Source organism: Panthera pardus, unplaced genomic scaffold (genome assembly GCF_024362965.1).
Source record: "Panthera pardus isolate Hobbes unplaced genomic scaffold, ASM2436296v1 HiC_scaffold_25, whole genome shotgun sequence".
NCBI classification, from domain to species: Eukaryota; Metazoa; Chordata; class Mammalia; order Carnivora; family Felidae; genus Panthera; species Panthera pardus.
Genome location: NW_026526821.1, coordinates 26,832,761 through 26,858,340, shown reverse-complemented (window position 1 = coordinate 26,858,340; position 25,580 = coordinate 26,832,761). Strand labels below are relative to the sequence as shown.

The window sequence follows — 25,580 nt, the reverse complement described above, 5'->3', positions numbered from 1 at the left end:
TTAATGTATCACTAAAAGAGATTTATTATGTTGCCATCTGTAGGAGAATGCCTATAAAGTCGGAAATCAAAAAAGGTAAAAGGTCTGATATCTGGGGCAGAAAGTGACTTTACTGACAAGGCAGGATCAATTGCCTTTATGGTTGATGGGGTTCCCTCCCAATTCTCAAGGACTGCCTACAAACTGCCATTTGCAAAAATCAGCAGGGCTTGGGGGAGGGACTGGACCCCTCCCTCCAACTTTGCCTTCTGCCTTACTGCTGTGTTTAGGGGTCTGGATCAGTTTCCCCAAAGATGGTTATCTACTGGTGCCAGTGGTTCAGTCATCAGCCCCCCATCCCCACCCCCGCCCCATTCAGGCCAAGTTTTCTGCTGTGGGACCCCTCCCTGGCCACATAAGAATACAGACCAATGGTAGGTGGGAGGAAGGTTCTGGAAACTCAGAACCTCTCAGAGGCCAGGCAATTCTGTTACTGTCTGGCTTCATGCTAATCCCTAAGGATCTAACTGGTAAACCCAACTTGAAGCAAACCTTCTAATGAATCAGTTGCAGGTAAAATGGGCACTCAAGCAGACCACTGCAGACCTCTTGTGCTCTCAACAAGAAATGAAGTCTTGTTTCTGCCGTAACTGCTGTTTCCAGAACCTCAAGGTCTAGTTTGGTTTCCTCCTGATTTCCCAGGCCCAGCTGCTTGCTGTCTGCCCACGCGCCCCGTTCCAGGGCTGCATCTCTGCGGCGGGGAGGTTGAAGGGCAGGGATCTGCTTCCGCTGTCCCCACCGACCTGGGCGATGAGCGGGGGGCAGTCCCAAGTCCACTGGCTCTTTGGGCAGGTCTGGGATGGGGTCCGCTGGTGGGGAGGTGCTGACTTCTGAGGGGAGGGGGGGAGGAAGTGACCCCTTAGTGCTGACTCAGCTGTGGCAGCAGGTGAGTGATACCATCGGAGATGCGGGGCTGGGGACCCGCCTTGGCCGTGGCACCGTGGTAGTGGCGCTTCCAGTGCAGGAAGAGCTCGCGGGCGAAGACGGGCTCCACCTGCAGGGGGCGTGGGGGGTGGGGTGGGCCATGAGCCAACTGTCTCCGTTAGCGCCCCCTACATTCCGGTGGGAAGTCACAAACCTAGTGTCAGTCCTCACCCCACCGGCATTTCATTATTTTTTTTAGTGTTTATTTATTTTCGAGAGAGACAGGTAGAACGAGCGCGCAAGAGCGAGAGAGGGGCAGAGAGAGAGAGAGAGAAAGAGAGACAGAGGATCTGAAGCAGGCTCCACGCAGACAGCGGAGAGCCTGATGTGGGGCTCCAACTCATGAACTGTGAGATCTTGATCTGAGCTGAATTCTATCGCTTTAACCGACAGAGCCGACCTCCGGGCGCCCCACCCCACCGGCATTTTACATGCAGGGTCTTACAGATCAGAGGGTCATCAGGTCAGGAGCTGAGGACTGGAGGAAATCAGTAAGGGGCTGTTTGGAGGCGACTGGAGGGTGTGATTCTTCTCTGGAGGTGACTCACGTGGGCCATGATGAGTCGCTCCTCGGGCTGGTCTGGGGGCCCTGGGTACTCCTCGCCAAAGCACAGACGGATCTGGTACTCAGGTTCCTGGTGGCCATCCTGCAGGTGGGCGCGCAGTTCTACAGGGACCAAGACTGGAGGCTTGGGAATCCCACCTAGTGCCCACCTTGTGCTCATATCCCATGGCCATGTCCTATAAGGCTTCATTCCCATTGTGTGCCCATGCCCTGTGCCCACTTCCTCGTCCCTATACCCGCCTCATGTCCCACGTCTGTGCCCACTTCCAGTGCTCATGCCCTGTGCCTTGTGCTCCTGTGCTCACTGTCACACCTTTATGCCCAGCCCATGCCCACTGCCATTCACCTGTGCCTATCTTGTGCCCAGTGCCCAGCCTATGTTTTGTGCCCTATGCCAATACATGTGCCCAAGTCTTATGCTTATGCCCCACACCCAATGCCCCAAACCGCCCCGTGCCTACATTCCCCATAAGCCTATGTCCACATCTGTGCCCAAGCCCCCCCCCCCCCCGCCTATAATTCGTTCCCACTCCCAGTGCTTATGTGTCACATCCCTTGTTTCAGTGCCCATCCCAAGCCCAGAATCCCATTCCCCTGCGCTCACATCCTGTGTGCCCACTCGCCGCTGTCCACGCCCCTTCTGCCCAGCCACTCTGTCCCAAGCTGCCCGCGGCCCCACCGTCGCGCTCTTACCCTCGAGGAAGCGGCGCGTGTCGAGCAGCTGGCAGGTGCGCTCGCGCTCCAGCTTGTTGGGCTGCGCGCGGTGCGGGGCGAGCGGGCCGCGCCAGTACACGCGGCCCCGGCACAGGCGCTTGGCGAACACGCCCTCGGGGGCCACCCACAGCAGCACGCCGCGTTCCAGGTGTCGCAGCAGGCGCTGCAGCACGCGGGCGCCGGGCGGCGGCTCCGGGAAGCCGACCTGCGCGACGCGCGGTGGCGGCCCCAGCAGGCGCTCGGCCGCGTTGACTGCCTCGGGGCTCAGGCGGCAGCCCTCGGCCGTGCGCGAGGTGGCCTCCCGCACCAGCTCCGCGCCGTAGAACAGCCGCACGTGCAGCCAGCAATCTGCGGGGCGGGCAGAGGGGGCGCGCCGGGCGTTGGAGGCGCCCGGCACCGCACGCCCTACTCCCCTCGCCCTCCCCCCCCCCCCCCAGGCCCCTCCAGCCCACACCTGGGGAAGTTTTGGTGCTCCCTCCGGATAAATGATGATGAGGATTCTAGTAGTAGCAGTAGTAGGACTGGCACCAGTTAAATAGCAGCAGCTTCCAGTATAAATGAACTGGTAGCTCGAGCTCCATGGTCAAAAGCATAGGGGCCATCTACTGGGGTACAACTACATGGCCATCTACCTGGTACACCTGGGGCAATGTACCACGACACTGGGGCCTTTCCAGTCCTAACCGCTGGTAGTCTAGGAGCTTCTTCCCAGCAAACAGTTTAATGCTGATAGAAACAACACTCCATACGAGGGGCCAGGGGGATGCTCAATGGTTAAGGCTGGGGGGTCTGCAGCCAGGCCTTTGCATTCTGATCCCCTCACTGCTACTTAGCAGCTGTGACCCCACAGTAACCTTCCCAGGACTCCTCACTGTCTGATTTGGGGCAAGGTTCTTAACCTTGGAGCGCGTTTCTGCATCTGTAAAGTGGGGACGATGGCAGTATCTATCTCACAGGCTGTGGGGAGAGCTTAGAAAGATGCCTGGCATAAACTGAGCCCTCAGCGAACATGAGCTGTTGTTGTTACCCGGGCTGGGTGCTTTGGGTGAAGGGGCCTAGTTGGCCTCACCCCTTGGCCCTCCCCACTTCTGGGCACCTGCCTGAGGGGAAGGCCTCAGATTCCTTACCGGGGTTGCTGAAGTCCTCAGAGGGTGATGGGCTCCAGCGGTGTGTGGGGTCCTGCGCCTGGTACCCTAGGAAAGGGGGGGAAGCAGCCAGGAACAACTTGCCCTGGGTCCCTCGACCCCTGAATCAAGATCCTGGAGGAGGCCAGGGAGGAAGTAAGGGCAGGCGAGGAGATCCGGTCCTTACTGTGGTCAGCCAGAGGGCCTGGGACAGCTGGTGGCAGGGAGCCCTGCTGGGCCAGCCTGGGGGGGCCCTCCTTGTCCTTATCCTCTGTGGTTGATCTGGAGCCATCCTGGCCATTGGGAGAGAGGGTCATGAGGGTGGGAGAGGAGACTGTGGGCCACCGGAGTTCCCAGACTGTGCTCGCTGGGGCAGAGGGAAGTCTGGGCAGACTGAGGCCAGTGGGGTTGATGGAGACTTTGAGGTTTCAGAGCTCAAGACCCTTTCCCTCATAGAAGTAAAGAGAGTCGATGGAGGTTGTCGGGTCAGAGGTGAAGCTCACTGTGCTAGGGAGAGACATGTGAGGACAGAGTGAGCAGGCAGGGGACAGAGGCGATAGAGATGGGGACAGAGGTGGCAGAGATTAGAGGACAGACATGATAGAGATGGGGACAGAGGTGGCAGAGGTGGGGACAGAGGTGATAGACATGGGGACAGAGGTGGCAGAGATGAGGGGACAGAGGTGACAGAGGTGGGGACAGAGGTGATAGACATGGGGACAGAGGTGGCAGAGATGAGGGGACAGAGGTGACAGAGGTGGGGATAGAGGTGATAGACATGGGGACAGAGGTGGCAGAGATTAGAGGACAGAGGAGATAGAGGTGGGGACAGAGGTGATAGACATGGGGACAGAAGTGGCAGAGATGAGGGGACAGAGGTGACAGAGGTGGGGACAGAGGTGACGGAGATGGGGACAGAAGCGAGAGTGATGACAGGGGCGAGGGGTGAATTGGGAGGAAACAGGGCGGATGCAGCCGGCGGCGGAGCCGCAGACGTTGGAGGCGAAGGGAAGGGGCCGGTGGGGCTGAGGGTGGTACTAGAGGTGGAGTAGAGGTAAGAAGAGGTCGAGCTGGCAGGAGAGACAAGGGATGGTGACGAGGCAGCAGCTGGAGAAGAGGACAGGACAGACGACAGTGCCAGAGAGCACCGAGGGCGGAGGTGACTGAGCTGGCAAGGCTGCAGGGGCTGGCAGGACAACTGGCCTGGTCTGTCCTGTGGGCCACCAGCTCCGTCACATCTCCAGGGGGCTCCTGCCGGCTCCGGAGGATGTTCTTCTTCCCAGGCGGGGCGCAAGTCCTGGCCACTGGATAGAGCAAGAACGGCCGGTTGTTTCCCGGGCCTCAAGGGGAGCCCCCAACAGAGGTGCTCCCACAAAGAGTACCCCAGCTCATGGCATGATCCCAGGCAGGGCCCACTTCTCTCCAGGCCTCAGTTTCCTCCTAATCCCTTCTAATGGGAAGATAAACCAAGAAGGTCTATGGGTCCTTCTGCGTTTACCAGCGCATGAGTTTAAGCTCCATAAGCCCACCGTTTCCCAGTTTACAGATGGGCAGGGTAGGCTCCTTATTGCCCAGAGAGCCATCCTCGGTCACTACCTCCAGGGGCAGGATCATACCTGGGCCATGGGCACTGCCGGACACAATCCGGTAGACCTTGTAGGGGTCGGAGATGTCCAGCTGGCTGCGCTCACGCACCTCACAGAAGTCAGCACTCTTGTTGAGGGCACAGCGGAGCCGGGTCTTCCATGTGGGGGGGTCCTCCTTGTCAATGCCCTCTAGGTGCCTGCCCTTGTGTATGGCCCAGGCCTGGGAACGAGCAGGGGCACGTGGGGAGGAATAGCCTGGAAGAGGGGGCTGCTGCCGTGTGGATGAATGAGGGTGTACCGTGCCTCTCACCCTTCTCTCTCTCCCTCCAGGCCTCTGTCTCTCTGCCCCTTCATCCTTTTCACTGTTCTTCCCTCCCTCCCTCCAACACATATTCCTCGAGCTCCTACTGTGCGCCAGGCCTGAGCCAGGAGCTGGAGACCAAATGGGGAACCAGACTGACGTGGTCCCTGCTCTCCAGGAACTCAAGTCTAATGAGAGAAAACAGCTTCAGACAGCCAAGCAGGAATCATTATATTTCAAGTGATGGATTATGATCAATTTTTAAAAATAGGATGATGGGATAGAAAATAATGGCAGTGATGTGCTACCTGGAAAACCAGAAAACTAAATCCTTACCTCTTGCGACATACAGAGTGGACGCCAGATGGTTAGAAAACCAAAGGTTAGAGGAGAAACTGTGAGCTCGTGGAAGATAATGTGGGAGAAACTCTTGTAGGGGCAGAGAATACCATCCTCAACAATTTCAAAGGCGGGGACCAGAAGGCAAAACATTTACAATGTGTGAAACCGGCAAGGGGCTAATTTTAGAATATACAAGGAACTTTGCAAACCAACAGGAAACAGAGAGCGTCCCCTAAAGAAAAAGTTCTTATCAAAGGGCAAGCCCGGGTGGTTTAGGGAGGAGGAAACCAGAAGCCCGTGAGCATATGAGAATGTACTTAAACTCATTAGTGTCACAGAGATGCAAACAGAAATGTGAGCTATCACCCACAAGCCAACAAAACTTAGTGAGTTGGATAATGCCAGAAGGTGGTGGGGATACAGAAGGTGGTGGGCCTGGGATAGTGCAGAACTTCTGGATGGTAATCAAGCATGCCTAGTCAAATGAAGTCTAAATATACCCTGTGAGCAGAATTTCTAATTCCAAAGGAATGCTCACAGAGGCTCATGAGGAGACCCGGGCAAGGATATTCACGACAGCGTTGATTCTGGTCCTGGAAAGCAAACTCATATCCACCCTTGGGAAAGTGGGTTGGGGGTGTGTGTCATGGTACCCAACAGGGAGTCTGTGCAGCATCTAGAAGCATCTAGGAGCAATAAATTAGATGCACAGGGAACAAGAATAAGTCTTCAGCGCATGATCCGGAGCAAAAAAAAAAAAAAAAAAAGAGTAAGGCACAGAATGAGATCTATAGACCACATGAAGTGTATACGGTAAGAACACACACAAAACAGCAATGCCCACTCTGCAAGAAACCGTGCAGACCAAAGATATTCATTATACACATTAGAGTGAGTGACTCTTGTGGTAGAGGCATTAAATAAATAAATAAATAAATAAATAAATAAATGAGGGGCTACTTTAGAAGGGTTGTCAGAAATGCCTCCAGAAGGAAGTAGCATTTGAGCTGAAGCCTGAGTGCAAAGGAGGGAGTCCGACAAAGAACTGGGGGGAGGGTGGTCTGGGTAGAAGAGCAGCAAGTGCAAAGGTCCTGAGGTGGGAAGAGGCTGACAGATTCAAGCAAGGCCGGTGTGGCTGGAGCAGAGGAGCCACAGGGGAGGAGTGTGGGAGATGTATTACTTGCACTGGTCACACTCAGGGCGGGGGGGGGGGGGGGGGGCGGGGGCGGGGCGGGGAGGCGGTTAACTGATGAATCCCATTTACTCGTTATCCCAGAGGTTCCAGGCCTGGTGGGGAAACGGACACCAAACAGAAAAGCCAGCTCCTGGGTTGGTGCCACTTGCCCGTGGGGAGAGCTTTCAGGCTTGATTTTGTTGTCAGCAAACGGTGCCCAGAATACCTAACCTCGTGTGGTTGTGAGGGGTATAGAATGAGTGGTCTACGTAAGGTGCTTTGCACGGTGCCTGGCACACAGTCAGTGCTTATTTATTGCAGTTTTGCTTTTCATTCTATTCAGGACATAATTGAAAGTTGGCCTGGGCACAGGGCACAGAGTGCTGTCACCACGATGAAAGAGGGGCCTTTGTTGTGTTCGCTGTTGTGACCTCCACACCTGGAGCGACCTTGTTCGGCCTCGGCTGGGAACGTGTGTGTCTGGGGGCTCAAATGTTTCACCATTCTGCACATGCCTGTGGGCCACAGAAGTGTCTTGAGTATTGATTTTGGCCTTGCCAATACATGTTAACGAATAAGCCAACTGGCAAATGCGGAATCCATGACTAATGAGGATCAACGGGCCCGTGGTGGGGCAAGGGGAAGAGGAACTAAGAAAGAAGAGACAGATTGAAGCTGGAGCACGGAGATTCTCAAAGGCCAAACTTTATCCCCTGCGCTTAGGGGCACAGGAAGGTGTGAAGCCAGGGGATCCCTTGTGTGGGTCAGCGGTGGATTGAGGGAAGGGGAGGGCAGCCCTCAGAATCTCTCTCCTCTCCGGGGCCCCTGGGTGGCTCAGTTGGTTGAGCGACCAACTCTTGGTTTCGGCTCAGGTCACGATCTCGCGTTTCATGGGTTCGAGCCACACATGCATCAGCGGAACCTGCTTGGGATTTCTCTGTCTCTCTCTGCCCCTCCCCCTGCTCTCTCTCTTTCTGTCTCTCTGAAAATGAATAAATAAACTTAAAAATTAAAAAAAAAAAAGAATCTCCCTTCTCTGAACAGCCCATGTAACCACCTGTTCAACAGCTCTGTGGGCCAGTCACTGCACTCAGTGTCACTCCCCTCGAGTAGCTGGAGGCAGTCTGCTAGAGAAGACAGACTCATACAAGGCACTTATGATGCACAGGGAAAGTTCTTCCAGTGGAGGAAGCAGAAGGAATCAGAGATGGCTGGGGGAAACCATTGAGCTGGACAAATGCATTCAACAGACGAATGCATCAGGGAAGGTTCTGGAGGGGATGTTTAAGCTGAGCACATGGGAGTTGGCCAGGAGTAGGGGGAGAGGCGAGGGTGTTCCAGGTAGGAGCAACAGCAAGTGCAAAGGTCTAATAGTGAGAGAGACATGAAGCATTTAGAAACTGAAAGAACTGTCAGGCCAGGCCTAAAGCTGGGGAGGGCAGGGTGGGGAGAGGTGAGGTCAGGGAGGAGCAGTTCATGCGGTGCTTTGAAGCCTCGGTAAGGAGTTGGGACTTTATCACAAGAGCAATGGGGAGCTATGGCAGGATTCTGAGTAGGGGAGTGTCAAGGCAAGATTTACATTTAGGAAGATCTCTGTGGATGACTGAGGGGAGAGCTGAGAGGCAGGGGGAAGCAGGGAGCTCTGTGAGGTCACCCCGCAATGGTCCTGCTGAGAGACGGTGGGAATGGGTCCAAGCAGACAATTGCAGAGAAGCTTTTGTGGGAAGATCCAGCAGACCTGGTGATGGAGTGCAATGAGATTGGAAGAGAGGGGAAAGGCCAGGGTCAGGTGCCTGGTTCTGGGGTCTGGGTGACAATCGGGGCCATCTTCCACTTGGGGAAACATCGAAGTTTGTCGAGGCGAGCTGACGAGTGTGGTACTGAGGGTACGCTGAGTTTGAGAGCTCTGGGGGCCATTAGACCAGCACACCTGGGGCTTGGAGGGGAGGCTGGAAACTGTAGGGCTCATGTTAAGGCTGTGTGGAGGGGGAGAGGGGGATGAGCAGGGAGGTCCTGGAGCCAGCGCTGAGAGCACCAAAAGATGAGGGGGTGGGTGGATGCTGAGGAAGGGGAGTGGCAAGGTCGGAGGAGGAAAACGGAGCAGGGGGTTGATGGGGGCAGATTCTGGAAACCAAGTGCCACCGTTTCAAGGAAGAAGGGTCCACCAGGCCCAAACTCACCCAGGCATCAAAGATGATGGTGATGGCATCCTTGGATTTGGCAACTAGTGACGTTAGCAAGGGTGGTGGGGAGCCAGACCGGGGGGGGGGGGGGGGGGGGGGATGGGGAGCTATGAGTGAGGGAGTTGATGACCAGGAACTTCTTTCCAGGCCCTTCATCCTATGAAAGGAGAGGGGAGGCCTGAGAATTGGGAGCTGCAGGTGGCTGTGGGGGTTGGGGTGGTGGCGGCTCTTGCTTATTGCTCAGGAGAGAGATTCCAGAGTTGAAATGTTGATAGGAAGGAGGCAGTTTGGAGGAAGTTAATGATGACTGAAGCAAGCGAGGGAGGGCATCCCTGGAGGAGGTCACTGGGGTGGGGAAGCACAGAAAATGTCCTCAGGCTGCTGGGATTGGTTTGGGGGTGGGGGGGAGTTGGAATCCCCTTGGGTGGCATCTAACTTCCCCCTGGAGAGGGAGGAGAGCTCTCCCTGGGGGAGGTGGGACGGGGCAGGTCTTGGCAGCTCTGGCTGATTGTAAGAGGGCGTCAGAGGGTCTCTCGTATATGCGGAACACTACCGCAACCTAGAGACCGCTGCGCATAAGGGGAGCGAGTGGCTCCAGGTCGGCGTCCCGCGGTTCCCGCCCCCTTACCCTGAAGAGCGCCGCGTCCTGCTGCGCCTGGTAGCCCTGCTGGGCCGCGTGTTTCCAGGGGATGCGGAAGAGGGTCTTGCCTGCGTCCTCCCAGCGCAACCCCGCATAGCGCCCGCTCTCGATCTGCGCCACCAGCCAGTCGCGGAGGCGCTGGGGACCCCCGGCCCCCGCCATCGGTCGCCTGCCGTCGGGAACCTGCCTCTCCTCCCTCCGCCAGGGGTCGCCGGCCATCCGAGCCGCCGTGCGCCGGAGGGGCCAGGTCCCGGGGAGAGCGGGACCCCAGCGCGAGAGTGGATCGCGAAGCCACCTGGGTGGCGCGCGGAGGCGGCGAAAGTGAAAGTTCTGGAAAGACGAGTTTCGCTTTCCTTTCTGCCCCCCTCACCCGGGAAGCCTTATCCTTTCGCCCCTCCCTGTGGTAGCCTGGCGGCGCGAGGGGGCAGAGGCACGGTGAGACGCCAAGATCCATTGGAAGGTAGGGGGTGGGTAGCCCGGGATATGTCCGTCCCCAGAGTGGACGGGCACCCAGAGGCGTCCATTGCCCCGCCCGTGCACCTGTTTTCTGTTCTTCCCAGCCTACGGGACCTAGACTGTAGAGGTTGTAAAGCCATAGTGCTTCTTAGACTAACTCCAATCAGAATTGAGAGGCAGAGACTGGTTTAAAATGTACACTCGTTGCCTCCATCCCAGACCCGCAGAATCAGGCTTTCTGGGCCAGAAGCCCAGTAATCTGCATTTAACGAGTTCTCCCAGGGGATTCTGATCCAGGTGGTCCAAGGGTCACCCTTGGAGAAATAGCTCCTTGAATATTGGAAGTCCTCATCTGCTGATGCCTCACTACAGTGTTGGCCAGGCTAAAGCCTTTCCTGCAGGGTCTCAGTTGGTTCTCACAACGGCATGGTGAGGTGATAATTACGCATTTTATGATTAAGAAGAATAAGGCTCAGAGAGGTGAAAGCCCTCTGGGTTCTATAACAAGGTCATAGAACTAGTATGTGGGGGCAGTCAGGATCTGAACCTGTGTCTCTGTGTCCCCAGAGCCTAGGAACCTAAACAGTTCCCCACACTGCCTTCCAACAGCTTACGCCTGGAGTTTACGGACACCCCCACCCAACCCCGCAGAAAGTGTATGCAAATTTTTTCATGCCTATGCATTTTCCAGGGCTTGTGTCTTTCATTCAATTGCCAAAGGGGGGTTGTGATTTGAAAGAGGTCAGGCAGTGCAGCCTTTGCTGTGCACATGGGGAAACTCAAACTCCGAGGGAGCACAGAGCTGGATGCCCAGTCAGCATTGACCAGAGGCTGGTAGCACTGTCCTTCATGGGCGCCTTGAGGGTCAGGGGGGCCTTCTTTATGCTCCTCACCCCTCTGTTCTCACATGCCAACAACCACTCAGTTCTGACACCTCTACAGGTGTGGCCAGGATTCAGACTCACTGTAGGGCTTCAGTGGGGGCCCAAAGCATTTCATAGGATTGAATCCAAGGGTAATGACGACATCTAAGTGCGAAGCTGAAGTCAGTCTCTTCATATTTCTGGGTGGCAGAATCATAGTAACTAGGAGAATGGCGTGCCCTCAACTTCCCAGCCTGACTGCTTGGATTCAAATCCCAGCCCCACCACTTGCTAGCTGGTGACCTTGGACACCAACCTGTTTCCTGAGGAGCAGGTTGGGCAGCAGGTGAGGATTATTTCCTCCATCCTAGAACTCCCAGTACTGGCATCTGGGCCTCCCCCACAGCTCTGAACACAGTCTTGGTGCATAGTCTCTGAACAGTGCTTGGTGCATAACAGGAACCCCATACAAGTGGCTATTAGGTCAGGGTTTTTTCAGACCCCTCTCAACCCCAGTTGAAAGTAACCTTTAGGTTAGGAAAACTCAGCTCGGATGACCTCTGTGTACCCTTGGGGTCAGTTTGCTGCTTTCTTGGGCTGCCCTAAAGCCTTCTCTCCTCAGTGGCTGCCCTGGGGCTTTCAGCTCTAGGTGGGCAGGCTCTTAGTGGGAGAAGGTATTTGCAAATGATCTATCCAAAAAGGAGTTAATATCCAAAATATATAAAGAACATATTCAAGTTACCACCAAAAAGCCCCAAATAATCCAAATAAAATGGGCACTAAGGAACTGCTTCTTAACAACCACCACAGGGCACAGACTGCCCAGGTTCAATCCAGCCTCCCCTACTCTAGCTGTCCTCAGGCAAGCTGCCTACCCTTTCTGAGCCTCAGTTTCCTCCCGAGGATTAAGTGCACTCATGCATGTAAACAGGCAGGCATGAAAAAGGCACTCCCCTATGGCTTACTAGCTAGGATCTGTAAATAGGGAAGAGGAGGGAGCTGGTGAGGAAGGGAAGGGCTCAGAGGAAGAAAGAGGTTCAGGGAGAAGGAGGGGTTCAGGGGCCTCTTCAGGAGGCCAGGGCTCCGGGGACGGGTGGGGGTGGGGGGTCAGGGCAGCGCATGGAGTCTCGGAGTTCAGCCCTGCCCACTGCAATTTATGGGAGGTGGCAGGCTTCAGCCCCCGGCAGAGTTCTGCACCCCCGCCCTTGCGGAATGATTAGGAGGAGCTCAGACAGACAGCTTCTGTGTCTCTTTAATATCCTCCAGGCCCACCTAACCCCCACCCACCCACCCACTCCCACTCCCGCTGCCTTTAAGGGTGGAGGCCCGGGTGCCCCCTCCCCCCCCCCCCCCCGGCCCAAGGACTAAGGCACCAGGCGGCTGCAGCAGGCCGGCCCAGACACAGAGACAGACGCGCAGAGTTGGAGGACACACAGACTGCGGACGCGGACGAGCAGGGCGGGCATCGGGGCGGGGCTCAGGTCGCCGCGGGGGCTCCCACAGGCTCTGGGCCCGTCCTGGAGGCGGTGGGCGGCCCAGACAGCCCCGAAGGGGACCAGTCGAGTCGGGAGGAAGAGGGGCGCGACGGCGGGCCGGGATCCTCACTTGCCGCCCTTGCGGGACAGACACCGCGGGAGGCAAGAGAAAGTCTGCTTGACGCGCGCCAGCAGCGGCAGCGGCCGGTGGGCCTCCCGGGGCGGCCGCGGCACCAGGCGCTGCAGGGTTCCCTCGGAGGCCGCCGCGTGCGGTGCGGGGGACGCGGCCGCGGGCGCAGAGCCCTGCCGGCAGCGCTTGCACAGCGGCAGCAGCGCGCGCACCTCCTCCTCGTCGCGGAAAGGGCTTTCTCCGAAGCGCTCCTCCAGCTGCCGGCGGAGCTGGGGGAAGGGAGGGGGGTGGGGACGAGACGGGGATCGGTGCCAGGCCGCCGGCGGGTCCCCGCACCCCGGCCCTCGTCGCTTCCGCCGGCCCGAGAGCTCCCCACCCCTCTCTGGGCCCCTCCCCTTCCTGAGCATCCTCTCACCCTCGCCCTAGACGAGCCTCCTCCTCCCTATCTTCTCCGGACCCCCCCCCCCCCTTCCCCTTTGCCACCCGGTCTTCCGACCCGCTAAAGCGACGCCCACCCGCCCCCGGCGCAGGGGAGACCCTCTTCTCTGCGCATCAACTCCACCCACGCCGGCCTCTTCTTTGCCCGCCTCTTTCCTAACGCGGCCTTGCACATCAGCCTCTGAGAACCAGCCTGCCACCCCGGAGAGAGCTTTCCTGCGGCTGCTTCTCTTGTGTCTCTCATCCCTTGTTCCGAGGGAGGCCTCGGTTCCTGCCATCCCCGTGTGCCCTCTGCCCAGTGGGCCTAAGAGAAGGAACTGATTTGGCCTCACCAGGGACCCAGGGGTGGAGTAGGGAAATGGCATTTCTCCCCAAAGGGGTCAAACATTCAAATGCCTTCAGGTTCCAGGCAGGTAGAGCAGGCAGTGCTGGGACCTGGTCAAATGGAAGGGTCCATAGTCTGGCCCAAAGGCTACCCAATTCTAAACTAAAAAAGAAAAGGGAACATCTGGCTGACCGAACAAAATACACCTAGGGGCTAGATTAGCTCAAGGGTCATGAGTTCAAGACCCAAGCAAAATCTCCTGCCAGGTCTGAAGCACAGGCTAAATTCTTTGCAGTCGGTGTTCAACTCAAGCAGGAAGAGTCTCCTAGCCCTGCCCAGCTCCTGCCTCTGCCTGAGCCCCTACCTTCCGGGAACTGCCCCAGCCAAACTCTTCAAGCTGCTGCCTAAAGCCTGGGTTGGGGTTGGCGATGGGCCGGGTGGCCTTGATGGCTTCAAGCACGTCCCGCCAGCCAAGCCCCGTCACAGTCATCACATATGCCGTCACGATGGTGGTGCTGCGGGAGATGCCTGCAAAGCTGGGAGACCCCCCACCCACCCACCCACCAGGCTTCAGGGAAGGTCCGATCTCCTCCATGCCCTACCCCCAGGCACCCGGTCTCCACCTCAGCTCTCCCACCCTCTCCTCCTGAGCTCCCATCACAAAGAACCCACTAGGACCTGTTTTCCTATTTCCTTTGCCCGTGCTGTTCCTTCTGCCTGGAGTATCCCCCTGTTACTCTCCCACATCAAAGGTCCGAGTGAAACATCACTTCATCCATTCAATACACATTTCCTGACCATCTGTTATTTTTCAGGAACTGGGGACATGACGGGGAATTAATAGACATTGTCTCTGCCATCCTTGGGCTTACAGTATGGTTGGGGGAGACAGACGCTAACCACGGAAACAATTCAAGGGTGATAACTGCTCTGAAGATGAGTCCAGGAGCTAGGAGATCCTATAGGAAAAGGTATTAATCTAGTTAATGGGGAGGGATGGAGAGGGATTAGGGAAGGTAGTGCCAGCAAGCTGAGTCCTGAAAGATGGGTAAGGGTCAGTCAAGAACATTCTGGGCAGTGTATGAAGCCCATGAGGTGGGAGCTGGTGGATTTGAAGTGTGGGGAGTTGGCCAAGGCGGCTGGAGTGCGGGAAGGGGGGACAGGGTGACAGGTTGGAGGAGCTGCTCCTATGATTTGGGCTCTGGCAGGGCTGCCTTGAGTCCAGTGTAGGGTAGGTGCTCAGTGGGAAGTTAAGGGATGAATGACATCAACTGATCCAGGGGCCATGGGAGGACTCAGGGGTCCTGTCTCCCAGCCCAGGGTTCCTGCTCTGCCCTATTTCCCCAAAAGCCTAGAGGGGAGGAGAGGGAGCCAGAACTGTTGGAGAGTGTCGAGCTACCTTCCTATCCCTCCTGGTAGCCCAGCAGGTCAACATTCTTTTCCCTATTTCACAGATGAGGAAATGGAGCCTCGGGGAGAAACCGCTCTTTGGCTTTGGCCACACAGCTGGTAAGGCACAGAGCCCTGGTTGGAGCCCCTGATCAGCCTCCATGAGACGACTGATGGACTGTCATATATGGCAACAGGCTGGAGAAGGTGCCTCCCAGGTTCCCCATTCCCCATAGGGTGAGTGTGTGTTTGGGAGGGCAGTTCCCCTACTTCCTGCCCTCATTCCTCTCTTAACTCACCAATGCACAAGGCAGTTCCCCCCATTGAGGCGGCAACAGTGGATGAAGTTGATACATTCTTTGAAGTGCTTTTTGCTAGAGAAGAAAGCAACAGGGTAGGGAGCACTGGGGGGCAGGTCTCCTGGGAGTTGTCTCCCTCCCCACTGATGGATGGGATGTCAAGAGCCCTGGGTCCTCAGGTCAGCCAGCCCATGCAGCGAATAAGGGCCAGGACTATAGTACAAGTGGAGGTGTGTGTGAAGCAACAATGGTGGCATTTCAGCCAGTGAAAGAGGCCAATAATGAGAAATCCTGCCACGGAGGCAGGAGCACCTCTCCAGTGGGTCCGACGGATCCTATTGTCATAGAGGGTTTATCTTGATCTTTCAAGGCAACGAGTGGGAGGAGACAGAGGAGTCCCACTCCTCTGGGGTCTGCAATCTGATCTTTGATCCCTCTCAGAGAGGGAAAGCAATTCGTGCAAGGTTATACAGCTAGTAAATGGCAAAGCCTGGCTGGAGCCCAGACATCTTAACTCCAGGGCCAGGAACTGGCTGAGCCTTCAGATCTGCTGGGGCATCTGGTCCTGAGACAGGACAGTCTCTCCATTTCTTCAGCTGAAGACACCGAGCTCTGGGAGATTAAGAGTCTTGGCCAGGGGCATTGGCTCAGGGCATGGCTGAGACAGACATAGGTCTGAGTGACCACTGGTGCGAGGGTCCCCAGGACAGCTTTCTGGTGTGAGTCCTCTCTGTCCTCCCCCAGACCCCCTCCTCACCCCTCCCCGCATCACCACAGACGGCAGCTGTCTGTCCATCTGTTGGTGTATCCAGAGAACTTACATGGGTACCTCAGGGGTGTCTGCCACAGGGATGCGAAGGTAGGTTATGTCCTGCAAGTACAAAACACACATGGGCAGTGGGGGGCCCTTGGCTGCACCCCTGACCCTGGCCTGGGCTGCCCAAGCACCTCATGATCCAGGCCAGTTCCCACCCCTCTCCGAGCCACTGTTGCCCTCTCTATCTGAAGAGGGTAGATAGCATGTGTGAGTGCCTCCCAGCTCTATCCAGAACCTTCTGAGAAGATGGTATCCTAAACTCATAAGGTGACTTGGGCATGAGGACTTGATAAAAAGGATCCAGGGACCTTTAAGAGGTGGGAAAGGGCCACAGCAGTAACTGTCCTCCAAATGAGGATTACAAAACTATAGCATAAAAAGGGCAAAACAGGGGGCGCCTGGCTGGCTCAGTCAGTAGAGCATGCAACTCTTGATCTCAGGGTTGTGAGTTTGAGCCCCGTGTTGAGTACAGAGATTACTTTTTTAAAAAGAGCATGCGCGCCTGGGTGGCTCAGTCAGTTGAGCATCTTGATTTCAGCTCAGGTCATGATCCCAGGGTTGTGAAATCGAGCCCCGTGTTGGGCTCTGCGCTGAGTGTGGAGCCTGCTTGGGATTCTCTCTCTCTCTCTCTCTCTCTCTCTCTCTCTCTCTTTCTCTGCCCTTCTCCCCCCGTGTGTGCTCTCTCTCTAAAAAATTTTGAAGAATATAATAAAAAATAAAATTAAAAAAAGGGCAAAACATTTTATTACCTTGAAAAGAAACAAAGCCATGAAAATAAGTTTATATGGCTCATTAATTACGGTTATCAAACTATGTGCTAATTATTAAAATAATCAAGGAATGCATTGCCAGTAATTTCTCCAACAAACTTGCTATAATATCCTCTACTTCGTGCTTAACCTTCACACAAGATCATAAAGATGATTTGTGCTCAAGAATCACTTTTCTCAAGGACCTCTTTTCATCCTTTGATATTCAAATGACTCTTTTCAAGTGCCTGGCCCACCCTCAGCCACAAGCTAAGGGACCCCAGGCCAGATCCTCATTTGTTAATGGCCTTGGGTGAGATTCCAGCCCTTCTCTGACTCACTTTTCCCAAGGTCACACCATCCTGCATCTTTTGCAAGGTTTGCAATTTCACTTTGCAACACATTTGGCCTTGGGATTGCTTGCCATTATCAAACCCTGGCTGGTAAATAGACGGGGAGGCAGGGCTGCCTGTGGGAAGAGGGGAAGGCGGTTGGAGTGGGGACTCGTTTGGCAAGCAGTCGCTTCATTAGTCAATCTATTCACGACTTGACAACCTTCCCTGTGCAATCCAGTGACTGCATACTCCAAATACTCCAAAACAAGCCTGCCCTATAAAGCAAAGTCAGACTCCATTGACCTGGAAATTTCTTGTTTGAATGACACTGAGCACCACAGATTATTGGAAGTTGCTCTTAGAGACCGTCAAATCTGACACAGGGGGAAACTCAGGCCCAGAGACTGAGAGGAACCTGTCCAAGGTCACACAGCAAATCTGTGAACCTGGTTTGGAGCTCAGATCTCCAGAGCCCTTTTCTACCCACTGTTCTTCCCCTTTAGTGGGTGACACAGACTCTAACAGATTAGGAGGAGCGGGCTATCTTTATGGGATAAGAATATGACTAGCTTTGTTATATCACCTGTAAGTTGTTGGCTGTTTTGCGGCTGTTAACAACTCAGTGAGGTAGGGGGCTTAGAGAGATGAAGTCCTGTGCCCAAGATTACAGAATAAGTGGTCTGGATTTCCTACTTTTCTCTTTTGGTTTATAACACCCATACCCCCTCTTTTCCAGGACTCCAGAAAACTGGTACCAACCCTTCCGGTGGGGGCCGTGCTTTACAATGTGCAAAGCATCTTCACCGTCCTGCAGCCCCTCTGCCTCCTCACAACAGCCTCTCTGGGGGCAGACAGGACTGAGGGATCAGAGGCCCAGAGAGGTGAAGTCATAGCTCAAGATTACATGGCAAGACACAGAACCCAGAATCATCCATTTGTAGCCATCCATTCAGCTGGGCAACGGGAAGCCCATGTAGGGTCCTCTTTAAGATTCAGGGTGAGGCCTCTGGGGTCAGATGGTCAAATCTTAGCTCCTCAGCTTCCTGAATGTGTGACCTCAGGCAAGTTACTTGACCTCTCTGGGCCCTAGTGGCCAAACAGGGATCAAATAGGGATGCTAATGTAAAACAAATCAGTTTTTAATGGAATGACCTAGTATAGGTCAGGAAGACAGTATAGGGCCTGGCACATGGTAAGTCCTTGATAAATGGGTGCCACTGGGGGTCGGAAGCCCCCTTCCCCACCTACACACAGCCCAAAGATGGGGGTAAAGAGTACCTGCAGCAGAGGCTGGGGTGACTCGTGGATGGAGATGATGTGTGTGATCTTATTCCGGCCCAGCTGGTCCGGGTCTTTGGCATCTGAAAGAGACAGGATGCCTGAGCCAATCTGGTGGGTGCGGTTTACGTGTCCCTGTTGGCCATGAAGGGTGGGAGCTCACTGCCCAGCTCCCCTTCCCACCTCTCCCTCTCCACTTTGGCCCACCCTCTGCCAGCTCCCTGCTCCTTGGCCACTTCCTGTCATGCTCCTGCCGTGACAGGTCCTACCACACCCCAACGCTTCAGTCTTGTCGTGGGGGCACCCATAAGTAACAGCCCAGCCTCTTCCTGGTCTTGCCCAGGCTGTTCCCTTCCATGGCAAACACCCTTCCCTGGCATATCCTTGATCCAGCAACTCTTATTTCCAGGAATCCTGTCTACAGAGGGGTTTGCTCACACAGAAAGCTGGGTGTAGAGGATGAAGTTCTCTGCGGTTCTGCTTATAACAGCAGACACACCAGAAATAGTTAAAAAGTGGGGGCAACCTACACGTCCACCATAAGAGAAATGGATAAATAAGTATAGTCATCCTTGAATACTGTGCTGCCCATTGAAAAGACCTCTATGTGCTGATGAGCCAGCGTGTCCACAATATATTATTAAATAAGAAACAGGTTACAGAACAGCATGCAGAACAGGTTCCCATTTGTATTTTACATATTATATCTGTATCTACAAAGATCTATGTAAACTGACCCAGGGATGAACCTCATGCTTCCATCAGTGGCTATTTCTAGGAGCTGGAATCCCAGTGTGTGCAGATCTTTTATCATTAGAATAAATAACACTCCTCCCCTCCTTCTCCAAATGTCTACTTCATTCAACACATTTACTGAGTGCTTACTAGGTGCAGCCTTGGCTGGGTATGAGGGTGTGGGGGCAGTTTCATGGCCCCTACCCTCATGGGACTACGGACTTAAAAAGGATTCAGAGCTTACTTAGCCTAATACTCCGAAATCAAGTGGCATGAACTGCCGAGGGGCCTTCCAGGGAGGAGATCAGATTTATGAGAGTGGAGCATCTAAGCCGGGTCGGGTGGGAGAGGCGCAGGCGTGGTGGGGAAAACCCTGCCCCTCGCACAGATGCCCCTCCCTCTCTGAAGTTTTCTCTGACTGCACATGGAAATGTGTGGAGTCTCAGGATCAGCCTGTCTCTTAGCACAGGCCTGGGACAGATAGAGTGCCATGGCCTTGGGAAAGAGGGGACAGTGCTCACTACCAAGTTTCTGAGGTAGCGTCTAGTCTCCAGAGACCGCCCCTCTGTGTAGAAGGTTGTGGTGGGGTGGGGAAGGCTCCCAGTTTCCCAGCTAGAAGCAGCACCCCCAAACAGACCTCAACTCAGAACCTCAGGGCTATAAGAGCCCTTAGAGGTGAGTGGACCTTGTGCTGAGGGAGAGGCTGGGGCTCAGAGCAGGTGCAGACTTGCCTGGCATCTGGCAGAAAGGGCGGTTCTGAGCCCTCTGCACTGAGGACATTCCCCGCCCACATATCCCTTAGTCCTCATGAGCTCCTTCTCCCTCCCAGCCTGGCATTGCTTCCCTGCCCCCGGCCCCATTCCTGAGCGCTTCCAAGGTGCGTGGGCTGGAGCATGAATGGTGGACACAGGCCTGGGACAGGCAGAGTGCCACAGCCTTGGGACAGTGTGGGCAGTGCTCACCAATGAAGTTTCCGAGGTAGAGTCCAGGAAGTACCTACAGGAGAGACAGGCTGTGGTCAGTGGGGTAGGGGTGCACACCCTGCCCACCTGGCAGCTGGGGGGCCCACAGCCCATCTCTGTCCCATGTGAGGTGTCTGGACCTCAGGACTCAGGGAGCTTTCTCCTCTCCCTCTCAGGCCTGGACTGTGAGAGGGGCCGGGGATGGCAGGAGAGGGGCACCAGGGGAAGCTAGCTTGGGCAGGGGTGAGAAGAGAGGGGAGGAGGATCACAGAGGAGTGGGGCAAGGGGAGAGGTGGACTTACCAGGTGCGGGGGGGGGGGGGTCTGAAGAGGGAGGTGGGAAGGCAGGGACAGGTGGAGGGTCAAGCAGAGGCAGAGGGGGAAGGATGAAGAAACAGAGTCCAAGGAGTCAGAGACAAGGGACACAGAGACACCTGGAGACAGGGAAAGGGACCCAGAGAGATAGAGTGTGGGAGTGACAGCCACAGAAAGACCCAGCAAGAAACAGAGTCACAGAAACAGGCAGAGAGACAGAGGCACAGGGAGAACAGACCAGAGAGACACAGAAAGACCGAGACGTAAGCAGAAGACACAGGGACGCAGGGTCAGAGAGTCACCGGGAGATAGAGATCTGGACACACAGAGCGTCAGAGAGAGGGCCAGAAGGTCAGAGGCGGGCACAGCGACCGGGGCAGAGCCTGCGCCGCGGCGACACTGGGGGCGGCCAGGTGCGGGCTGCGCGATCCCCGACCCCCTACCTTGGTCATGCCATTCCCCATGATCACGGGGACGGGGGTCCGGGCGCACCCCCAGCTCGCCGCCCGGAGAGCGCTCGGGTCACAGCTGCCCTGTTGGCCCACGCCCGGCGCCTGCAGCCTGGCGGGGAACAGGGGCCCCTGCCCGGCCGCCGCCGCCGCCGCCGCCGCCACCACCGCCCGCCGACCCCCGGCCAGGGAGGGAAATGGTGGTGGAGCCGCCGCCGCCGCCGCCGCCACCGCCGCCGCAGGCTCCTCCTACCCCCTCGGTCATGTGGGGCCCCCCCCACCGTGGGTCGCGGCGGGGGGCTGGACAAAGCCCCAGTGTGCCGGGCCCAGGGCCCGCGGGACAACGGCAGCTTGTTGGGCCGCGTGGGGCCGCCACCTCCGGAGGTGGGGGCGGGGGCTCCCCCCCCCCCCACCTGGCACCGTCTGGCGCGGGCGGGGTGGGCGCGGGGGCGGGAAGAGCCCCCGGCCGGTGGCGCAGCCGCTCAGATCACAGCTCGGGCGCTGCCCGGACCTCCCTGCGGGCCCTGGGGCAGCACGCCCGGCTCCCTGGGCCTGGCCGCGGTTTCCTAGCACAAACGTGACGGGGGCCTGAACTTGGATCGCTGTGGGTCCCCCCATATTCAGACACTGTGTGGGTAATTCCTTCTTTCGGTCCATCCCCACTCCTGCCCCGCCCCCATGCGGGCCTCCTACCAGCCAGCCATCCTCGTCTCCAATTCATGCAGCCATCTGCCCTCCCATCCTCCAGTCCACCCATTCATCCCTCCCTCGGTCCGTCCATTCATCCATCCATCCATCCATCCATCCAGTCTCCCTCCCTCTCATCCTTTCCTCCCTTCTGCTTTGGGTCAGCATCTGCTGAGACCAGGCATAACCACCCTTAGAGGCTTCAAGAAATCAGAGCTAAAATGTGAGGAGAGGGAGGTGAGGGGCGGGGGTTACAGACACCTGAGTCCCTTGAAGTAAAGGAGACTCCAGGAGGATATAGTTAGAGGCAAGAGTCCTGGATCTGATAAGGTTCCAGGCCCTCTTCAGCTCTGCCCTGCTGGCTGACCCTGGACAACTCCCTCTGGGGTTCCAGCTACCCTATCTGTGTCTCAGTGTGTTGAGGTGAGCCTTTCTGGCTGCTAGGACCAAAGATGAAGAATGTAAAAAATAGTTGAGGCCAGGCACCTCCTGGGGGTCTGAAATAGAAGTAGCTGAGCCAGCTTGGCTCCTCTGGCCACCCCCCCCCCCCCCGCCCCATCTACATAGTAGGTGACTGGGGTGGGGGGGAATGTTGGTACAGAGCAGGACCGAGAGTTAACTCGGTTTGAAATGCAGTGACTGGAGAGAACTAAAACTCCCTGGCATTTCTTTCTCCCTTGAATTCACACTATACATGGGTCTGCCTGTCTCATCTCTCCCTGTGCACGGGGTTCTCATAAAAACGAAATTATTCAACAAATGCTTACTGAATACCTACTATATGCTAGATATTAGGGACACAGAGGTGGCTAAAGCAGAGACGGTTCCTACCTTCATTGGCTACAAGTGTAGGCCAGCACCACCCAACAGAAATGTAACGTGGGCCACACGCGTAATCTTAAATTTTCTAGCAGCCACATTAAAAAGGTAGAAAGAAACAGGTTGTAAATAAGTTTTTATTTAACCCGATATATCAAAAATATTATCATTTCAACCCGTAGTCAATATTTTCAAATTATTGAGACACTTTACGTCCTTTTTAGTGTATTAAGTCTTCATAATCCAGTGTGTATCTTACACGTACAGCACATCTCAGTTCTCGCTCCAAATAAATAAACTTTAAAAAATTAAATTAAAAAAAAAAAATACTTCAGTGTGGTTCATTGTGGTAGGCAAAATAACGATCTCCCCAAAGACGTCCATGCTCTGATTCCTGGGAATTGTGAATATGTTATGTTATATGGGAAGGGGGAATTAAGGCTGTGGATGGAATTAAAGTCGCTCATGAGCTGGCCATCAGATGGAAAGATTGTCCTGGATTATTTGGGTGGGCCCAATGTAATTACCCAGGTTCTTATAAGTGAGAGAGGGAGGCAGGAGAATAGTCTGGGGGGATATGACGATAGAAACAGAGGTCTTGGCAATGAGAAAGAATGAAATATGGCCTTTTGTAACAACATGGATGGAACTGGAGAGGGTTATGCTAGTGGAATAAGTCATAGAGAGAAAAACAGATACCATGTGTTTTCACTCTTATGTGGATCCTGAGAAACTTAACAGAAGACCATGGGGGAGGGGAAGGGGGGAAAAAAGTTACGGAGAGGGAAGGAGGCAAACCATGAGAGACTCTTAAAAAATGAGACTAAACTGAGGGTTGATGGGGGGATGGGAGGGAGGGGACAGTGAGTGGGTGATGGGCACTGAGGAGGGCACCTGTTGGGATGAGCACGGGGTTTGGTACGGACACCAGTTTGACAATAAATTTCATATTATAAAAAAAAAAAAAGAAAAGAAAAGAAACAGAGGTCAGAGTGGTAGGATTGGTGGCTTTCAGGATGGAAGGGGGCCATGAACCAAGGAATGCAGGTGAAAAAAGCAAGGAAACAGATTTTCTCCTAGAGCCTCCTAGGAACCCGGCCCTGCCGACACCTTAATCTCAGCCTAATGAAATCCACCTCAGACTTCTGACCTCAAAAACTGTAAGCTCAGGGCCCCTGGGTGGCTCCACTTCAGCACAGGTCACGACCTCACGGGTTCATGAGTTGGATCCCCGTGTCAGGCTCAGCGCTGAGAGCTCGGAGCCTGGAGTCGGCTTCAGATTCTGTGTCTCCCTCTGTCTCTCTGTGTGTCCTTCCCCTGCTTGTGCAGTCTCTCTCTCTCTCTCAAAAGTAATAAACATTTTAAAAAAAAACCTGTAAACTCACGTGTTTGTGTTGCTTTAGGTCACTGAGTTTGTGCTAATTACAGCTACAATAGGAACATCATACACTGGCCAATGCCCTTAGGAAAAAGCTCTATCTCTTTAGCATAGCACACAAGGCCTTGTGGGATCTGGCTTCTGCCTCTGTGACTTGGAGCAAATTTCTTAACTTCTGTGAGTCTCGGTATCATCAGCTGTAACACAGGAAGGAAAAACCTCGATAGGTATCTAGTGAGATGAGGAGGACATATTTCTTTTTTTTTTTTTTAATTTTTTTTTAACGTTTATTTATTTTTGAGACAGAGAGAGACAGAGCATGAACAGGGGAGGGTCACAGAGAGAGGGAGACACAGAATCTGAAACAGGCTCCAGGCTCTGAGCTGTCAGCACAGAGCCCGACGCGGGGCTCGAACCCACGGACCGTGAGATCATGACCTGAGCCGAAGTCGGACGCTTAACCAACCCAGCCACCCAGGCGCCCCGAGGAGGACATATTTCAAGTACCTGGTAGAGAGACAGGCATATAAAACATCTTCATTGTTACCATTGTCATTATGATTTGCCTGGAGCAACTGACAGGGAGTTAGGAAGCCCGGGTTCTGTTCTCCTCACTAGGGCTCTGTTTCCACATTTGTAAAAAACAACAACAACAAAAAAGGAAACAGCAAAACATACAGGGTTGGCAGCCTCATCTCTCCCCTCTTCCTTAACTTTCCTGGTCACTGATCGGCATTCACTTCCACAAACATGCTTCACTCTCTCTGATTTCCAATTTTGCACATGCCATTCCCTCTGTCTGGAATGCTCTTCCCATCCCCTTTACCAGACTAGCTCCCATTTCGTCCCGCCAGTCTGCTGACTCCAATTAAAGATGGTTAGACCCCACAGTTACGCATTCCCAAAGCATCCTAAAATTCTTCCTCTATGGTAGTATTGACATTCTTTTATTATTATGGCAAAAACCAAAAAATAAATCCGGATAAGACTACTTTGGCTAATTGGCTTCAACTGTGTTGCTTAAATAAAACAAAATGTTCCAAATAAACTTAAAGCAGTTGGAGTTTCCTCTCCTCTCCCTTCTTCCTTCACTCTCCCTAGAGGAAACCACTATTGTGAGTTTGGTGTGCATCTTTCTAGTATTTTTAAACTTTGAATGCCAATATATCCGTAAGTATGTAGAATACACTTTTGTATGTTTATAATTAATACAAATTTCAACCTTTAAAAATATTTGTCATCCTGCAAGTCTCTTTTATTCACTCAACAGTAAGTTTGGGGTTATTTTTATGTTGATACAGATCTGGAACATTAATTTTTAGCATTATAGTATTTTTATTAGAATATATTCCATTTTATTAATCCATCTCGCTAGGAGTGGACATTTAGATTGTTTCTAATATTTCTTATGATTATAAAGAATGTTTTGGGGTGCCTGAGTTGGTTGAACATCCAACTCTTTTTTTAATTTTTTAATGTTTATTTATTTTTGAGAGGGGGGAGGGGAAGAGAGAGAGAGAGGGAGACACAGAATCTGAAGGAGGCTCCAGGCTCTGAGCTGTCAGCACAGTGCCCAGTGCGGCGCTTGAACTCACGAGCGTGAGATCATGACCTTAGCCAAAGTCAGATGTTTAACCAACTGAGCCACCCAGGCTCCCTGAGCACCCAACCTTGATTTTGGCTCAGGTCATGACCCCAGGGTTGTGGGATCGAGCCCCACATTGGCCTCTGCACTGAGTGTGGAGCCTGCTTGGGATTCTCTCTCTCTCTCCCTCTCTCTCTCTCTCTCTCTTTCTCTCTCCCTCTGGCCCTCTCCCGCTTGGGCTCTCTCTCTCTCTTAAAAAAAAAAAAAAAAAAAAAGAATGTTGCAATGAACATCCTTGTACATATAACCTATGAACAAGGATGAGAATTTGTTTAGGGAAGGATGACGTCTTGCCTCAAAGTGATAGTCCCCAGGTTGTGCAGCTGTATTCAGAGAGCTTCTAGAATATATGTCCAGTAGTGGAATCAGGTTGTGAGTTGTGTGCATTTTCAACTTTATGAGATATTGCAAATGGCCTTCCAAAGTGTGTCTGTACCAACAGCAT

The 25,580-nt window shown here is 54.4% G+C and overlaps 2 protein-coding genes across 6 annotated transcripts; both read right to left on the bottom strand.

The window, feature by feature from the left end:
• Positions 1-6: 6 nt before the first annotated feature.
• Positions 7-12,125, bottom strand: LOC109272588 (interferon regulatory factor 4-like). Of its 4 annotated transcripts, XM_019458839.2 has the most exons (8): positions 9,581-9,754; positions 4,983-5,172; positions 4,570-4,670; positions 3,554-3,659; positions 3,370-3,435; positions 2,222-2,590; positions 1,512-1,630; positions 7-1,033 (listed from the first exon to the last, which is right to left on the bottom strand). In XM_019458839.2, exons 1-8 carry the CDS (start codon positions 9,752-9,754, stop codon positions 899-901), a joined length of 1,260 nt encoding a protein of 419 aa, XP_019314384.2. In that variant the 3' UTR covers positions 7-898. The 4 variants fall into 4 exon arrangements, 3 of the variants coding, with proteins under 3 accessions (XP_019314384.2, XP_019314383.2, XP_053746334.1); XM_019458838.2 differs by lacking the exon at positions 4,983-5,172 and having other exon boundaries at positions 9,581-10,310; XR_002082520.2 differs by lacking the exon at positions 4,983-5,172 and having other exon boundaries at positions 919-1,033; positions 1,512-1,610; positions 9,581-12,119.
• An 82-nt stretch (positions 12,126-12,207) lies between these two features.
• Positions 12,208-20,981, bottom strand: DUSP15 (dual specificity phosphatase 15). 2 transcript variants are annotated; one of them, XM_053890362.1, is made up of 7 exons: positions 20,860-20,981; positions 19,844-19,877; positions 18,147-18,229; positions 15,789-15,838; positions 14,968-15,042; positions 13,644-13,815; positions 12,208-12,785 (listed from the first exon to the last, which is right to left on the bottom strand). In XM_053890362.1, the coding sequence occupies exons 1-7, from the start codon at positions 20,869-20,871 to the stop codon at positions 12,513-12,515; spliced, it is 699 nt and encodes a 232-aa protein (XP_053746337.1). In that variant the 5' UTR covers positions 20,872-20,981; the 3' UTR covers positions 12,208-12,512. The 2 variants fall into 2 exon arrangements, with proteins under 2 accessions (XP_053746337.1, XP_053746336.1); XM_053890361.1 differs by lacking the exon at positions 20,860-20,981 and adding an exon at positions 20,601-20,835.
• Positions 20,982-25,580: the final 4,599 nt, after the last annotated feature.

Excerpts from the sequence above, each read along its gene's own strand:
- LOC109272588 (XM_019458838.2), bottom strand. The coding sequence starts at position 10,046 with ATGGATCTTGGCGTCTCACCGTGCCTCTGCCCCCTCGCGCCGCCAGGC. Across the intron at positions 3,660-4,569 it reads TGGCCCACAGGACAGACCAG|GATGGCTCCAGATCAACCAC; the intron begins GCCAGTTGTCCT and ends CCCAATGGCCAG. Across the intron at positions 3,436-3,553 it reads AGGCCCTCTGGCTGACCACA|GGTACCAGGCGCAGGACCCC; the intron begins GTAAGGACCGGA and ends CCCCTTTCCTAG.
- DUSP15 (XM_053890361.1), bottom strand. The coding sequence starts at position 20,621 with ATGGGGAATGGCATGACCAAG. Across the intron at positions 19,878-20,600 it reads TGGGGAATGGCATGACCAAG|GTACTTCCTGGACTCTACCT; the intron begins GTAGGGGGTCGG and ends TCTCTCCTGTAG. Across the intron at positions 15,839-18,146 it reads CACCCCAGCCTCTGCTGCAG|GACATAACCTACCTTCGCAT; the intron begins GTACTCTTTACC and ends TTGTACTTGCAG.